This window comes from Drosophila subobscura, chromosome O (assembly GCF_008121235.1).
Source record: "Drosophila subobscura isolate 14011-0131.10 chromosome O, UCBerk_Dsub_1.0, whole genome shotgun sequence".
Lineage (NCBI taxonomy): Eukaryota > Metazoa > Arthropoda > Insecta > Diptera > Drosophilidae > Drosophila > Drosophila subobscura.
The window spans coordinates 20851080-20868173 of NC_048533.1; the positions used below are offsets into that span (position 1 = coordinate 20851080).

General features: G+C 50.9%; 1 protein-coding gene across 11 annotated transcripts in view; it reads right to left on the reverse strand.

The window, feature by feature from the left end:
- LOC117896780 overlaps positions 1-17094 on the reverse strand; it is a 44445-nt gene that overhangs the window by 1544 nt on the left and 25807 nt on the right. For 2 of the 11 annotated variants that reach the window (XM_034805265.1, XM_034805264.1), the window contains 3 exons: positions 13760-16115; positions 11951-13049; positions 6578-10423 (listed from right to left, as the gene is read on the reverse strand). In XM_034805265.1, the coding sequence (XP_034661156.1) occupies positions 6753-10423; positions 11951-13049; positions 13760-16081 (7092 nt within the window). In that variant the 5' untranslated portion in view covers positions 16082-16115 and the 3' untranslated portion in view covers positions 6578-6752. Of the gene's footprint in view, positions 1-979; positions 1512-1631; positions 2127-2458; positions 2577-2643; positions 2737-2805; positions 2989-3046; positions 4463-4686; positions 4927-4984; positions 5279-5441; positions 5580-5659; positions 5941-6577; positions 10424-11950; positions 13050-13759; positions 16116-16279; positions 16461-17094 lie in introns of those variants that run through there. The other 9 variants (XM_034805275.1, XM_034805269.1, XM_034805270.1 and 6 more) reach the window with 9 other exon arrangements.

A 17094-nucleotide genomic window follows, 5' to 3' on the forward strand; every position in this document is an offset into this window, starting at 1 on the left:
ACCAGTTCTAGCCGGCATCGTTTTTTGTGTGTGTTTGTGTTGGTTTGGGTTTTTTGTAAAGGTGTTTGTGTGTCTGTTGTGTTGGGTATCTGTCCTGCAGCTGCTCCTTGTGCATTTTGGGCATATACTTACTCATATGGCAAAGCGTTTTAGCGCTCTTTTGACTCTTTTTCGACAACTTTAAACGCATTTTAGGCAGTGCAGCAAATTTTGTTTACAAACTAAGCAATTGGCTTGAACATTTTGCGAGTTAAAAAGTTTGGCAAAAACAACTCTGGTAAACATCTCTGGAATAAATATTTCTTGAACTGGTAAAGACAATAATATTTTGGAGTGTCTAACGAATTTTTAATATTTTGATTTATGGCTTTCTTAGCTGAACAAACTGAATTATTTCCCTGTAAAATTTCTTTGTCACAATAGTTAAAATTTAGCTGACAAAAATATGCAAAATACTGTTCCGTTTTGTATGATTTTTATCTTTAAAAATGTTTTACTTTAGCCTCAATCAATCAGGGAATTTTATATATTTTATCTCTTGAAGCTGAATATTTATTTCTTGTTTTTGTTTCCTATCATAATTTGTTTCGTTTTATCCCTAAATTCCAATAGACTTGCATTTTCGTGCTCTCTATAGAGTGTGTTTCTAGTGTGTGGTTTTTGAGTGTTTTTTGGTTGGTTTTTCTTTGCGTTTGCGTGGTGTAACGTGTCAGGTTAGATTTGGGTGCAATTTTAGATTATACATTATTAATAAATTATATTATATGGTTATATGTATATGTAGATAATTATAGTTATGGCGTGCAAGCGAATTAGTTTGGCCAATGTTGAGTCTAACGAACTAGGCACAGTTTTTGGCGTGATTATTATTGGGGTTGGGCATGGCAAGGAAGCTACATAAAGGACATACACTCGTTTTTTACAAGTATCTTACGAGTGTTTCATGAATTATCATTGAATATGTTAAATGTGTACAAACCTTGACTTACGCATTCAATTCGTATTTTTTCTTTTAACTGTTGTTCTTTGTGCTTGTTGTAGTTGTTCTTTTTGTTGTTGTTGTACTTGTTCTTGTTGCTATTGCTTTGTTGCTGTTTATTCTTGTTGTCGGTTGTTGTTGTTGTTGTTGTATTTTTTTAGTATTTTTGTTGTTTGTGAATTGAGTGACAGAGAGAGCGTTTACGTTTGGAGTGAGAGTTTTGCATGCTGTAAATCTCAACCGTTTGTGGCTGTGGCTGTGGTGTGTTCTTGTTGCTGTTGTTGTTGTTGTTACTTAAGTGTACCGTTCTTTGTTTGCATATTTATATATGTAAGTATGTACGGAGTGTGTTTGCTGTTTTGAGTGTTTTGATAACGCGAACCGGGTGAACAACATATGGTACGTGGTGTGTAGCGTCTCGAACAAAATAAATGCTTGAATAAATGCAATTTTAAAAACACAAAAATGTGAACATAAACAACACGACTGACTGACTGGCTACTGGTTAATTAGTTGTGACTAGTGGGATTGCCTAGAAGAATGCGAAAAACAAATACAAATAAGGGTTATAAAAAATGAAAGAAAATTATAAAATAATATATACATAAATAAATAAACAGTTGAATAAAAGCAAGTTCCTAAAAGTCTTCAGCTTGCTTGATATGTGGTACGGGCACGCGACTCTGGGCACACCTTTCGCGTAGTTCAGGGAACTTGCAGCGATTGTTACTTAATTTATGATTCATTTAATACATCAACTGGACAGGTGCTATGTATGTACGAATGTATGTATGTATGTATGCATGAAGGGGGCGGGCAATGTGAGCCACAACAAGCTGAATTTACTTACAAGACTCACCACAGGGGTGGCTAAGCGTGGTGAATATGTTATTGGTGCGCCCCACAGCGGACAGCGTAAGTAAATTCACCTTTGGGCCAGCCACATCTTTGTGTTCTGATTTGTATGATTGACTGCTGCAAGTGTGCGTGTGTGTGTGGGTGGGTTACAGTGTCTATGTTTTGTAAGTGAAAGGGTAATGAGAATGTCGAACGTCGCTGATGAGCTCGCAATGGTGAATGGAGGGAGAAAGATCTTAGTTATCTTATTTAGAATGGGGGGCAAATGATATTTATTATCATTAATCATCTAGAAAATCAGAAAGAGTTGAAAGATAGATATATATATAGATATAGATTAGAAGAGCATAGAGATTCGACAGAGAGTTTGAGTGGGGATAGGGGCTGAATCACTGACTGAATGAACGCTGAGTTATATATACATAAATTCATACATAATACATAGTTCTATGGGTTGGATTTCGTTGAGCGTATTAGTAAGAACAAAAACATTGAACAGAAACTCAACTTGCAAGGCATTGCATTAACATTTCAATTGGGGCAGGGATTTTCTTATGGAAATCAATTGGAACTTAATGCAAAAGTTAATACGCGATTGGTAGTTCTGAGTGCTACACTTACCGGCCACAATCTTGCTGACTTGCATCACTTGCTGCGCCAAGATCTGATTGAGCTGCAGCAGATGCTCGCGCTGCTTCTTTTCGGCTGTGATTTTGCTAGGCGGCAGGCTCTCGTTTTCCTATAAAAATAAAATAAATAATTACATAAAGTAAACCATTCAATGTCTAATTGCTGCGTGCACTCACATTGCTGCTTAGTGGCGCCTCGGACAGCATTTTCTTAATGGACTCGACCTTCTCCTGGCGACGCTTCTTCTCCTCGGGCGATAGTTCGGGCGTCTGTGCGGAGACAAACATAAAACAAGTCAGGAATTGTCCTGCAGTTATCCAACTACAATTAGCACTCACTGTTTCTGGTATGTAACGCTCGGGTATGACTATTTTGTTGGGCGCCAGCAGCAAGTTATCAATGGTATTCTCAGAGATCTTCTCGCCCTGTCCCAGTGCCGAACGCACCACATCGGGCGCATTCATGCGCGGCCGCAGGGCCACCTCCATGTCCAGATCATCGCGTGCACGCCAGTTTGTGTTCTACAGGGAAAGGAGTAAGGAGTTAGCTGAGATTTTTCATAAAGCTTTTGCCACTTACATTCCGATTCATATCATTCTCTGCCTGCACCTTCTCCATGGCCTTCTGGTTGACATTGTTGGGCGCCGTGTAGTGGCGCCGCTTCTCGCGTGGCACTGCCCGTCGATGCTTGTGCGGCGGCGGCACCTTCTCCACAATCTTCTCGGTGTCCTCCGATGCCGAACCAGCGGACATTTCATTGATGATCTGCCGCGCAGCCACGCTCTGGAACACTGGCTCCGGACTGATGTCTGTCAAGCTCTTGTTGAGGCTCTGCAAGGAGTCGGTCTTGGTGCGTAGCGCCACACGCGCGCTGTCCCGCGAGGGATTTGCCTGCTGCTGCAGCTGCTTGGCAAAGTACGCATTGGCCAGGGGATTCAGGTGCTCCCGCTGATCCCGCTGATGCTGCTCTCGATGCTGATGATGATGATGTCCATTGCTCTGTGGCACTGGCACTGCTGACGGTGCTGGCGGTGGCGGCGGCTGATGCTCGTAGTTGCTGTTCCTGTCGTAGTCGTAGCTGCCATTGTAGTGGTGTCCATTCTGCTTACCCGTCGCTCCCCCATTCATGTGGCGACTGTTGCGCGGCTTTGGTGGCTCGCTGTAGTTCCTTGGCAGCGACTTGGAGCGGCTGTGATGGCCGTTGGTCAGCTGCTCCTCCAGGCCATGGCCATACAGCTGCTGCTGTGCCAGCTGCTGCTGCTGCTGTGCGTACTGCTCCTCCTCCAGCACTTGATCCAGATTCTGTATGGAGCTGCTCAGGCCACGCTCGCTGCGGTCGCGATGCCTGCGCTCCGACTCCCGCTTCACAATGCGCACCGTTTTGATCTCCTGCTTCTCGAGATTGCTCAGATTGGCAAAGGGATTGCTGTCCAGAAAGCCATCGCTGTCCACGCCGCTCATTTCGAGGGCATCGCTGCTGCTGCCGTTGTAGCGATTGTAATCGCTCAGCTTGGCCGCGCTGTTGGTGTCCACGTAGAGCGGCGTGGAGAGATTCAAGGTGGAGTCGTTGAGATTCTGGCGACTGCCGTTCCACTGCATATTGGCATCCAGATCGGTCTCCGTCCAGCTGGTCGAATTGCTGCGCTTCTTGAGGCTGCCATTGGTGGAGCCGCCGCCACCGCTGCTGCTGCTGCCATTGACGGCTGTCATTTCCTTGTTGCCAATTTCCTGGTACAACCGCGTCGAGTTCTCCGTTAGTTGCCGCACAGCGGAGCTGAGTTCATGGCGCTGTCGCTGCATATCGCCCACCAGCGACTGCACACGCTCCAGCTCGGACTGCAGCACCACCGCGGTCTGATCGCCGCCATTCACATGGGCATCCAAGCCATTGGCCAGCCCGTTGCTGCTGCTGGCACGCGTGGCCTGCACCTTCTGGCGCAGCAGCAGCAGCTCCTGCTCGAGGCGCGCATTGCCAGCCACCGTTTGCTCCAGTTTCTGCAAGATAAAAGGAGGATTAATCTATGTTCTAGGGAGCTTAAGCTGTGGCACATGCAGATGAGAGGCGGCTTGGGGTAGAAGTCTTTTGGAACTCCACGAGCAACTCCTTGGCTTACGATTAGTTTTCTTTGTTAGATGATTTTTTTGTTCATTAGTTACAAAAGCGAACATGCGACATGGAAGGCTCAAGGCGGACAACACAAAAAACTTCTACTAGGCACCTTGGCTACCTTTGAGTTCTCGGCCAGCAGCTGATGGACACGCGACAGCTCACGCTCGAGGATGTGCTGCTGCTTCTTGGCCGCCTCCAGCGCCATGGGCGTGGCATTGCTGTCGTGTATGCGCGCCCGCAGACCGCCCAGCGCACGCTCCAGATCCTCCTTGTCTCGCTGCAAGCTCTGCAAAATGCCCGACTCCTCCTGCAGCAGCTGATCGAGTTGGTAAAGCTCGCGCACTTTGGCCTGCAGGTGGGAGATTTTAGTGGGAAAATTCCATAAACAAAAGGCGTGCTCCACGCACCTGCAACTCCGCTTGATTGGGACTGAGTCGCTCCCATTGCTTCTGCTCCTCCTGCAGCATCTGTCGCTCCTGCATGCGCTGATTGAACTCCAGGCGATCCAGCGTCGCCGGTTGGGCGCGCCCATTGGCATCGTTGCGATAGAGCGAGCCCAGCTTGACCATATTGTCCACCAGATTGACCAGCGGCTTGCTCTTCTCGTACTGCCGCTCCAGGTCCAGCAGATGCTGCTTCAAGTAATCCAGCCGCTGGATGCTCTCGGCACGCGTCAAACCTTCGGCGCCACGCAGGCGATTCTGTGGGGAGGCAAAAGGGAAGTTAGTGGCGTCCAAAGTGGCAGAGGATTAAGTTTAGTTTAAGGTTTAGTCACACGGCAACCAGCACCAATTAGGCAATTAGTCAGAACACACAGAACCCCCACCAAGAGACAGAGAGAAGTAAATCATTCTGGGTAGCCACCTGGACATCGTGGATATCGCTGCAGCATTGCTCAATGGCACGGGCTGTCTGGCTGCTCTGGCGTCGCAGCTGTATGAGCAGCAGCACCAGCTCCTCGTGGGTGCGACTCAACAGATCCCCAGCGGACACATCCAAGTTCTGTGGGTGCTAAATGGTGAGTACTTGGCAGGGTGCAACCCGCACATTCCCCGTCGCTTTTCCGATGTTCAAAAACTTACCCTAATCTGGCTGCTCGTCTCACGCTCCAGCATATCGATTTCCGCTCGACTGCCAGCACGTCGCATCCGGAATTGCTGCTGCTGCGGATGCTGCTGCGGCGTGGATGAGGATGGACCCGCTCCAGCATAGAGTCCTCGATCCGTTAGCACTGTGGCCTTTGCGTATTTCGTTTCGCCATAGTACGGCGCAAAGGCGGACTCCTGCTGGCCATCGCTGGGCTCCGGCTTCACCGTCAGATTGCCCACGGGCAAATTGTTCACATTGCGCACCGAAATCGAGGCTGCAAGTTGGTTTGGAAATCATTAAATAAATATGGTAGATGGCTGCTGGGGGGGGGGATAAGGGAGAGGCGCTTCAAATTAGTTACAATGCGTGCGCGAAATTTAAGGGAAAAAGCAACGATAAATGGTAAACGGAAAGGCATTTCCAGCAGTTGGATTTGAGATATAAATATGTGATTTAGTGTAGAGTATTCCTGGTGGTTTTATCATCACTTTTGTAAGATAATTAAAGTAAATTCTAAGCTAGAAGCCAAGCGGTAACTGTGGGGCTATAGCCGTAGCCTGCTGCTGCTGCTGCCATTTGCTAAATGCTAATTGATAATTGCTTTAACTGCCCCATAAAATAATGCTAAATATAATACATATATGTGTGTGTGTGTGTGTAACTTTACAGCGTGTGTGCAAGTGGTGTAAATGTGTGATGTGTGCTCTGGCGATTTCTGTGACTGATTTCTATTTACAAGCGTTTCTTTTTTTGCCATAACTTAGTGAGGACTAAAAAATACTTAATAAAATTGGAAAATTTGCTTACCAGTTGATTAATCAAACAAAACAACACAACAATAATGAGTAGAACAACAACAACAACAACAAGTGCAAACAAACAACGAAAATGTTAAGCAAACAAAGAAATATTTTTCGCTCTCTCTGTGTGCTGGCTTCCCTTCTGCTGGTCTAAAACTAGTTCTAAATATAAAAGCAAACAACAACAGACAGTACGGAACATGATGAGCAGGCCAGGCAGAGGCAAACAGAGTGAAAACTGCAAAAGTGTGGCATATTTTTGGGCGCAGGCGGAAACTCGGCTCCCTCAGCCTCCATTGTTGTTGTTTCTCGACTTGGGCAAACTCTCAATGGGATTGGCATTGGCATCGTCTGTGGCGCTGCCACTGCCATTCAGCTGCTGTATGATGGAGCGCACGCTGCTGGTCAGCGGCAGACTGGCCTTGGGTGTGGCTGCTGCTGCACTCTCCACATTGTGGCTGGTTTTCATTAGCCCGCTGGACATGGCATCCCACTGTCGTATGGTTTCGCGATCCAGCTCATTCGATTTGTGTGACAAATTCGAGGCTGTGTCCTCGCGCAGCACCTCGTACACATCCGAATCGTTGTGCTCCTGCGTGGCCTGCGTCAGCTGCACGTAGACATCATGCTCATCGCTGGCGGAGTGTTGCTGCTGCTGCTGCTGCTGCTGCCTCTGCTGTGGCTTCTGGCTATCGTTCACATAAGTCACCTCGCGACTCAGCTTGGACTTGGGCGTGCTGCACATGGGACCGGTGGGTGCGATCCTATCGAGATCATCCAAGGAGCGCGCATGACGCTGCGAGACGCGGCGCAGACTCTCGCGCCAGAGTGTGTCCTCCTCCCAGAGCAGTTCGCCACCTAAAACTGAGAGTTGATTGCCATTATTGCAGGGAGTTCTCGCACTTCCAGCTGCTGCTCCCACACCAGGAATGTTAACGCCATCATCCAAGAGGCTACCACCAATCGTTTTACGCGCGAGATTTGTGTTTTTAGTAGTTGTTGTGATAAATGAATGTTCAGGGTTTAGTTGATGGCTCTGACTACCACTGGGACTGCCGCTCTCTGGCTGCTCCTCCGACTCAAGCAGCTGCCTGTTGTTCAGCTTCAGCTGCGCCTGTCCCGCCTTCAGGTTCTTGTTGCTGCTGTAGCTGAGCTTCTCGTTGTTCGCCTTCACGCAATAGAGGTTCTTGCTGTCAATTGCCTGATCCTTGTCCACCAGTGCATCCACATTGAACTGATGCCGATCGATGGGGTTGTGTATGTGCGCAATGTTCTGGCCATGGGCGTGTATCTCCCGCTGATTGTTCAGCGGCAACGTGGCCGGCAGCTCCGAGTAGTAGTAAGGCGCGGACTGCGTGGAGATGTTGCTGTTGTTCCGACTGTGGAGGGGCGTCATGTAAGCCGCTTGTGTTGCTGCCACCGCCGCTCCACCCTCGCCCAACTGCTGTATGGAGTCCGTGGAGGAGAGAAAGTGAATGTTGCCATAGAAGTGCTGCTCCCCGTCGCCATCGTCCGCATTGCGGAATGTCTTTGGTGGCTTGATGAGATTCGTTAGAATATCCGCACCAGCCGCCGCATTTGCATCGTTCAGCAGCTGGCTGGTGGGCGTGGCATGGCTGTGGCTGTGGCTGTGGCTGTGGCTGTGGCTAGTGGGCGTGGCATGACTCGTGTGCTGATAGGGCAGCAGATCCCTGCCCTGCAGGTGACTCAAGTACGTGTCCAGCTCGTGGCTGCTGAGCGTCTCCTCGAACTGTTCGCTCAGCGATTCAATCTCGCTGATGGACTCCTGGGAGAGTGGCCGCCGCGAGCGCTGTCGATCCAGCTCCGAGTCGGACCTCTGCCTAAACTCCACGGAGGACTCGTTCTCGCTGCTGTCCCCGACGTACCGCAGCGGCAGGGAGTTGTTGCTGGGACAGCGTGCCTGCTGACCGCGCTTGCGGTACAGCTCCAGGTCCGAGGAGGTGCGCGACGAGCTGTTGTCCGTCTGGCAGCTGTAGTTCGAGTCGCTCAGCGTCCGTGCATGATGTTGCTTCAGCAGCACAGTGGGCGTGGCAGTGCCTTTGGTGGCCAAGTGCTGGGCCCGCGCCTTGGCAAAGTGATCGGGCAGCGAGAGGCGACTGCACTTGAGCGTGGTGCTGGGATCCACCTTGGACAGATTGAGGGACGTGTTGCTGGCATGCAGCTTGGGCAGCTGCTCGTAGGACAGATTCACCTTGCTGTCCCGCCGCTTCACCGTGTCGTAGTGCTCCGAGGAGAAGATCTCCTCCGTCTTGAGCTCCTCCATGGGCGGCGGGGAGTCTGGTATGGGCGGTGGTGGCAGTATCTCGCTGTCCGAGCTCTCCGCGTAGTTGTTCAGCGGCGTGGAGGCGCCCAGGTAGTAGGACGCCGGTCTGAACGTATCCGACAGGCTGAAACGTGAGCGGGAGCGCAGCTTCTTGGCCTCCAGCTGCTGCCGGCTGCTCTCATCATCCGCATCCGAGCTGTCGCTGCCCAAAGCCAGCGCACTCTTGGCTGGCTTGAGTATGTCCGGCATGTCCTTGCCCTGCCGCTTCTTCGACTTTTTCTTCAGCGTCTCCGAGCCACATTTCTTGCCTTTCTTCAGCGTGGAGCGACCCGAGGAGCAGTGCGCCTCCTCGGCAGCTGCGGCCGCTGCAGCCTTGACCCCCGCCAGCTCCATGTACACGGGCTCCGCTTTGATTATTTTGCTCGAACTGGAGCTGGCAATGCACATGATCTCGTAGTTGTTTCTGCCATCCTCGTCCTGCATGCCCTTGGTCATTTCCACATAGTGATTCTCCTCCTCCGCCATGTAGCTGTCGTGCGTGGCCACCAGGCTGAGGGTGCCCGGCTGGCCCAGTTCCACCTTCTTGGGCGTCATGGGCAGGTAGTGGCTCTCGTCGAACTGCTGATCCGTGGGCGTAATGGGCTCATTGACATAAAGCTGCTGCAGCTCCTTATCAGTGGGTAGGTCGGGGTAGGACTGCTCCTCCTCCTCGTCCTGCGCCAAGGCCTCGTCAATATCATCATCTGTGTACTCCTCACAGGCGGTGCTCTCATCCTCAGCATCATCCTCTGGCACTTCTGCTGCATCCTCATCCGACTGAATTGAGTCGCTCAATCGTGCTGCAGCTGCATCATCATCATCGTTTGCCTGTCCAAGTGGTGGCCTGCTTTCTGCCGTTGGCGTTAAATCGTTCTCGTCCTGCTGCAGCTCCTGCTCCTGCTCCCTGTGCTGCTCCTGCTTTTGTGTGGCTGCCTCTTGCTGCTGCTCCTTAAACAGCTTTAGCTGCATCAACATGGGTGTCTCCTCGGGATCATTAATCGCCATACTGGACTGTGCCTGTGCCTGTGCCTTTGCCTCCGCCTCTTGCTGGCCTGAGCTCTGCTGTTTTGGCTTGCCAAATTCCATGTTTTCGTAGTTGCCGCTGCTGACCAGCTTATTGTTGTATACGGGCACATAATTGGCATTCTGCGGCGACTTGGGTGCTGTTTTCTTTGGCAAAATGGGCACAGGCTGCTCCCCTCCATTCCCATCCCCATCCACATCCGCCGCTGGCAATTGCAATTTCAGTTTTGGCCTCTCCTCGGGCCGTTTTGGCTGCACCTGAATAATGGGCCTGCTGCTGGCCTCGTGCACTTTTAGTATCGGTTTTAGTTGGAATTTTGCATTGATTGTTGGTCTTGTTGTTGATGTTGTTGTTGTTGGTGTAACTGTTGCTGTTGTTGTTGTTGTTGTATTTCCTGCTGTTGGTGTTGGTGTTGGTGTTAAACGGCTTAAATTGTTGCTACTGCCAAGTCTTTCTATTGTTTCTAATGCTACTTTATTGCTTGCTGTTGTTGTTGTGTTTCCTGTCGTTGTTGTTGTTGTTGTTTTTTCATTAATTGTTGTTGTTTCTGTTTCTGTTGTAGACCTTCCTGCCGCGCCACCATGATACCCTGTATCATCCACAGTCCCATCTGCGTTTGTGTTTTTTTTTTTTATCGTGCGTTTTTTTATGTTTTTTTTACATTTTTTTTACATTTACAAAAAATTGTATAATTGTGTTTTTGTTGGTGTTTGTTTAAAGAGAGCCAAAATGAACGGTATACACAACGAGAATATTTTTATTGTTTTTTTTTTTGGTATGTGGAAAAAGAAGAAATATAAAACAAATATTTTTATATTTTGCTTGGTAATTAAATTCAATCAAATAGGTTTTCGATTGCGCTATGATCCCAGATTGAGTTTTGAGTTTGAGTTTTTTTAAACTTTATTTTTATTTGTTTTTTGTACTTTTTTGATTGGGGTTTTAGTGCGAAGTTTACAGCGGCATTTAGTAGTGGAAACACCAAGCACCCAGTTGTCCGAACGAAGATGAAAATGAAATTAACTACGCCAGAGTTGGAATGTGTGTAAATATTTTCTTGTAGATTTTTTTTAAACCATTTTTAAACCCATGAAAGTAATACAAATGAAAAGGAAACAGAAACAGAAACAGAAAGTTGATTGCTTTACAGAGATAGAGAGAGGCAGAGAGGGAGAGAGCGAGACAGAGACTACATGGATATATTTTTTTGTATGGATTATATTCCGTTTTCCATTTCCATTTGGTTGTTGTTGTTGATAGAATGAAAACATAAAATAGAGTTTGAAGCTCGTTGCCTACTTTCCGGCAACGTCTCTCAATTATTTATTTATCAACGCATTTTTTGTGGGTGTAACTTTCTAGTGTGTGTGTGTGTGGGTGTGTGTGTGGGTGTGTTGTGTTGTGTATTTGTGTGCGCACGGCAGGAAGGTTTCTTTCTTATTCTTTTTCTTGTGGTTTGATTGCTTTACAATTAATTCTATTTAATAAAATGATAAAAAAAATGCAGCAAAACAAATTGGTTCCCAAAAAATTAAAAGCTCACAAATATTAGCTAGTTAAAGCTTCTGGCTGGCGCAGGATAAATTAGCATTGGAAGTGGTAAAGGAAAGCTTATTTATGGATAAGAGGTTAATGGGGGAAAAGCATTGGGATTGTTTGGGAAAGGTGTGGAAAAACGCTGGCGGCAAAAGCAGAAAGCAACAAAAGCAAAAGCAAAAGCAGTAGCAGCTAAGCAGGGACTGGGGGTACTCGCATTTTTAGTAGCAGTTTTAGAGCGCAAAATAGAATGGGAACACAGCGAGTGTAAGCCCACAACTTAGCCCCGAGGCAGGAATTACGCAACTAAAAAGTACAGGCAAAAGTACACGGACAACATGCAACTAAGTGAAAGCAAAGCAAAAGCGCAAATAAAAGTAAGAGTAAAGAATGCAGCACGCGGTTGGCAAAGAGCAAATAAAGATACAGCTACAAAGATACAGAGCTACAAAGATACAACTACAGAGCTACTGATGTACAGATATAGAGACAGAGACAGAGACAGTTACAGCTCATAGATACACAGGGACAGACAGAGTGAAAGCAAAGCAAAAACAATGGGGGGGAATTACTGGAACTATTGCATCGGTCTTAGACTCACCTTCATCATCCGACGAGTAGCTGGCGTATACGCCGCCCGGTCCCACATTCGCCTGCGTCTCCGAGCGGGAACGTTGAATGCCCGCAACGACTGGAGTGGCCGCGCTCACATGGATTGTTGGCTTGCCCGACTGCGGGGCATAACGTGCGCCACTGGCCACCGCCGTGGAGGAGAGCAAGATGTTTGGATTGCTGCCCAGCTTGGACATGGCGGACATGTTGCTGCCGCCCTGCTGCACGCCCTTGCGGGTGAGCGGCGACTGCAGCATGCGCTGCTTCCACTCCAGCAGCCGCTTCATGGACTCCTCCCGCTTGCGCTCCCCATCCTGGGCATGCTGCGGCGAGGGCACGGCGCCGGAGGTGGGCGATGTGGTGGTCGAGTTGCCCGCCGAGTAGTCATCGTCCATGCCGCCGCTGCGCTTGGGCAGCCGGGCACTGGCCGAGCGCAGGAATTGCTCGTTCTTGCAGATGATCTCCTGGGTGGACATCGAGGGCGGGAAAATGGAGCCCGGATGCACATTGAGTGGCGGCAGATCCTCCGAATGTTGCTGCTGCAGCTGGTGCTGGTGCTGCTGCTGGGCAGAGGCGGAACGTGCCACGGAGCCACAGCCCGCACCCTGGCTGGCCGAGCGACTCATGCGTGGCATGCTGCTGGCAACGCCCCCCTGGGCCTGTGCCTCGGCCAGCAGTTCCTGCCGCTTGTATGCCCGCTCGTAGGGATTCTCGTAGCCGATGGTGTTCACGCCGGAACCAAAGTCCCCGCCAGCGGTGCGGTAGCTGCCCGCCTGCTGTGGCTGTGCCGCTCCAGCTCCACCTCCTCCTCCGCTCTGCAGATAGAGCGCGCTCTTGCGCATCTTCTCCGCATAGCTGGCCTCCGAGTAGTAGAAGCTGTCCGGTGTGCGATTAATGTCCAAGCTGGACTTGGGTCGCGGCGCACGTCCGCTCTCGTGTTTGCTCTGGGCCACCGCTGCGGCGGCCGCAGCTGCAGCGGCCTCGGCACGCGCCTCGTACTCCAGAAAGTCCGCGGAATGGGGACGTACAATGGCCGCTGCGGAGCGGGCACGCAAGTCCATGGTATTGATTAGCTGATCGGCATGGGCCTGGAAAGTAAGGGAAAAGGAAAGAGTTATGTAATGGCAGGGCAGTTTTTGCATTTTAAACAGGCTTCGAGGGAGTGCTTGGCAGGCACCATAAATCATGCACGCGACTCATTTCCTGGCCCGTCTCTTGGCTTGGTCTCTGCACTGACCCGACCCACAAAAGCAGCTGCTCAAGCTGCTACTCCTGCCGCATAAAGTTGCAGCAATTTGGCCACCCACTGACACACTAAAGGTCCAATTAAAGCGTCCAAGGAGGCAGCCAGCAAAGTGCTCGAGAGGCGTCTGAGTGGGTGGCTTGAAACTGAAAGTTTCTGCGAACTCTTAGGTGCAACAATGTGAGGCAGCTGCACTTCAGGCAGATGGACCTGAAATACCTTTCAGGTACAGCTCCGCGGCAACAAGGCAGCTCCACATAATCAGAATTTGTTCCTACCCCCAGCAAGGGCAAATAAAAGTGAAATCCAGCTACGTGCCTGAGGTGGCATGCCGGGAAAAACTTTCCAACTAGGTCAGAGGCGAACCCAACCTCCACCCCCCACCCGCTTCGAGTTGCAGCTCCATTCATTTGCTGCAATCAGACAAACATCAAGGAGCATCGCAAATGATTTGATGGGTTGACCTTCGCGAACGCCCCCCAAAGTGCGCTCCAAAGTTTCGAATTGCTGCCACGGATATCAAGTGGCAACTTTGATTGCCTTGCGTGCACTTACCTCCAAGTGATTGGGCGTGTATCGCTGGGGCATGGCTGGCAAATGCTTGCTGCCATCGTAGCTGGGCGGACTGAGTGGCCGCCGGTAGCTGGCCGCCTCCTGCAGCAGCGCCTCCTGTGCGGACATGGGCACGGCTCCTGCCACGACTCCTCCCAGCTGCGACATGTTGTAGATGTCCTCATAGTCCGCGGCAGCAGCTGCCGCAGCAAACAGTCGCTGCTGCTTGGATCTGCCGTAAGCATCCGGAGTGCGGCGCTCGGCTTGGAGCAGCTGCTGCTGGGTGGGATAGCCACCACCGCTGGCGGAGCGCTGCTGTATCAGCTTTGCCATGTACATCTCCCGCTCGCCGTAGATCTCCTCGGCGGCACGCTGCTGCTGCAGCCGCACAATCTGCTCCTCCATGTCCAGCTGCTGCTGCTGGAACTGCGCCTCCAGATGATCCAGATTGTACTGCTGCTGTGCCTGCTGCAGCTGCAGGGCGGATGAAACGTTGCCCGTTCGCGTGTCATAGATGGCATGATGCTGCTGCGGCTGAGACTGCTGCTGCTGAGATCTTTGCTGCTGCTGCTGCTGGTAAAGCTGCTGCGTGGGCGACATCAAGCGGCGACTAGATTGCGACTGCGACTGTTGCTGCTGCGGCTGTTCGTTGTGCTCTGGCGACGGGGAGGAGTACCCTCCATCATTGGTGCGTCGCGGCTTGGGCGGCGCATTGGCATACAGCGGCTGACCGCTGCCACCTCCTCCTCCCGTGCTGCCTGCATTGTCCGACGATGGCGTTGGCTGTCCCTTGCTGGGCTGCGACTGCAGCGTGTGTATGCCCGAGTCCGAGTTCTCGCCACTGTGATTCAGCGAGGAGCTCACACTCGGCTCGGACTCCCCGCTGCTGGGCGCCTGCATCAGACTGGCCGCCGCCAGAGCCCTCACCCACTGCATCATGGCATCGGCACTCTCCGCCGCCAGCCAGTAGGTGCGCATATTCTGGTGCTCGCACTTGAAGGCAAACTTGCGGTAGATCTTGTCCTCCGGCAGGCAGGCAGACACCCGATACGACGGCAGCAGCACCGAGCCCAGCAGCTTCTCCTCCTCGGGGCCCTTGTAGTAGTACATGCAGTACTCGGCGAGGACAAACCAACGCTTGCGCCACACCTTCAGGCCATCGGAGCCCTGCTTGTGCAGCCAGCCAGACAGCGTGACGGGCGTGGTGGGTGGCCGCTTGGTAATGGGCGACTTGAGTGCCTGAATGGAGCCGGCGCTCTTCTTGCGATCGAGTGGCGCATGGGTGGGACTCTTGGTGGATGCGGACGAGGACTCCTCGGAGCTGGGCGTTGCCTTGGGCTTCACTGTGGAGATTTGCGTCTGGCACGCTTGATTCACGACATGTCCTGGATGATTCTGTTGGATGTAGACGGTGCCATGCTCGCTGCCTGGGGTTTGCAGATCCGCTTTATGGCGATGTTGCTGTTGCTGCAGTTGGAGCTGCTGCTGCTGCTGCTGCTGTTGCTGTTGCAATTGCTGCTGCTGATGTGCATAGAGCTGCTCCTGGTAGTGCTTCGGCATGGGCGGCTGCTGCTGCTGCTGTTGCTGCTGCTGCTGCAACTTCAACGGTCCCTGCGTCGTCTGATATTGATTCGGCAGATTCAGCGTGGAGGGTGGCGCTCGCTGCTGCTGTTGCAACAATTGTTGCTGTTGCTGCTGCTGCTGTTGCTGTTGCTGCTGTTGTGTAATTGTTGTCATGTTGGACACCATGCTGGGTGACTGACTCATGTGATAGTGGCCCGTTGGCGGATTAATTGCCTGCCGCATGGCAAATGTTCGCTGCTGCTGATGCGCCGCCTCATTTTGGGTGGCCAACTGGGCGTGCATCTTGGCCTGGTGCAGCTGCTGGTATTGCGCCTGCAGCGCTGATATGGGATTGTGGCCGGCCATCGCATTGCTGGCCTGCAGTCGACCCGCTGCCGCCAGGTAGGTGCGCTCCGTGGGCGACTGGTAGATCTGCTCCCCCGTGCCGCCGCTGCTCGTGTATGACTGATGATAGGGCGAGCTGTGGGAGCTGCTCGAAGTGCCGCCGCCGTGGCCGGCGTGCTTCAGCAGATTGTGGTGCTTCGACTGCGGCTGCAGCTCAATCGGTGAGAGCGGCCCACCGCCGCTGGAGCTGGTGGCCGTGGGAGATTGCTGATACAGCGCCTGGTGGTACAGTGCCGCCGGCGAGTGTGTGGCCGTGCGGTAGTCCACGAGATTCGTTTGATACGCCAGCGGCAGCTTTTTCTGCTGCTGCGCCAGCAGGGCTGCCTCCTGCAGCTGCTGCAACTTCTTGGCGTCCATGGTGCCAGCCGTGAACAGCGGTGGCGCCTCCAACCTGCAATGAAACGAAAAGCAAAACGTTGAAAACTTTGCATGTGTGTGTGTGTGTGCACTTAATTTGAATTCGTGGCCAAGCGGATGGTGCTCGTAATTGGCCGTAATTGATGCACACGCCTGACCTTGCCGCAGTTATCTCTGTGAAAGGGGGGAAATACTCACCAATCCCACAGCTGATAAATGCAGCCAAACATATTTTAGCTGCGTTTTTTCCCCTCCGCGTTTTCGTATTAATTCAATTAATAATTTAATTGGCTTTATTCCAGCTTTCGTTTCGCATCGATTGATTTTTTGCACTAATTTCTTTCTTCCTCTCTTCCGTTTTTCACCGTTTGTTTCAATTCTAATGATGAGCTTTGATTTTATTATTTGATTGCGCGCAAAAACTCAATTAAAAGCTTTTGTTCCCCCCACTCTTTCACGGTTCCTCTTTTTGTTCCTCTTTGTGCGATGTGTGTGAGCGAGGTGAACCGCTCCCGTTTGCTTTGGTTTTTGTGTGGGGCCACTGCAAAAATGTGCGACTGCAGCCGCCGAACTGTGAATGTCTCTGTCTCTTTTCATTGACCAAAAACACCGCAGATTTAGATGTCGCGGATAAGAGAAGAAACGGTTAACAGACAGCAAGAGAAACGGAGTGCAGAGAGCAAGATGAGCGGAGAGAGCAAGAGCAACGGCGAGAACGCAGCAAGAGAAACGTTGAGAAGGGAACGGCAAGCAGACCCACAGAAACGGAGAGAACCGCAGCGAAAAGGAAACACACAAAAAAGAACCGCAAAGAGGCAGAAAATGTTAAATTTAACTCAATTAAAAATCAGCTTTACATATGCAATTGGGGATCCGATAAACCTCCTATAAGCATGTCTCTCACCTCTCCTTAATCCACAATAAATCATCTGCAAGGCGTCAATTATTTCGCATTGAAAATATATTCACATTAATATCGTACACGAATTCAGTTTTAATGCCATTATGAAACC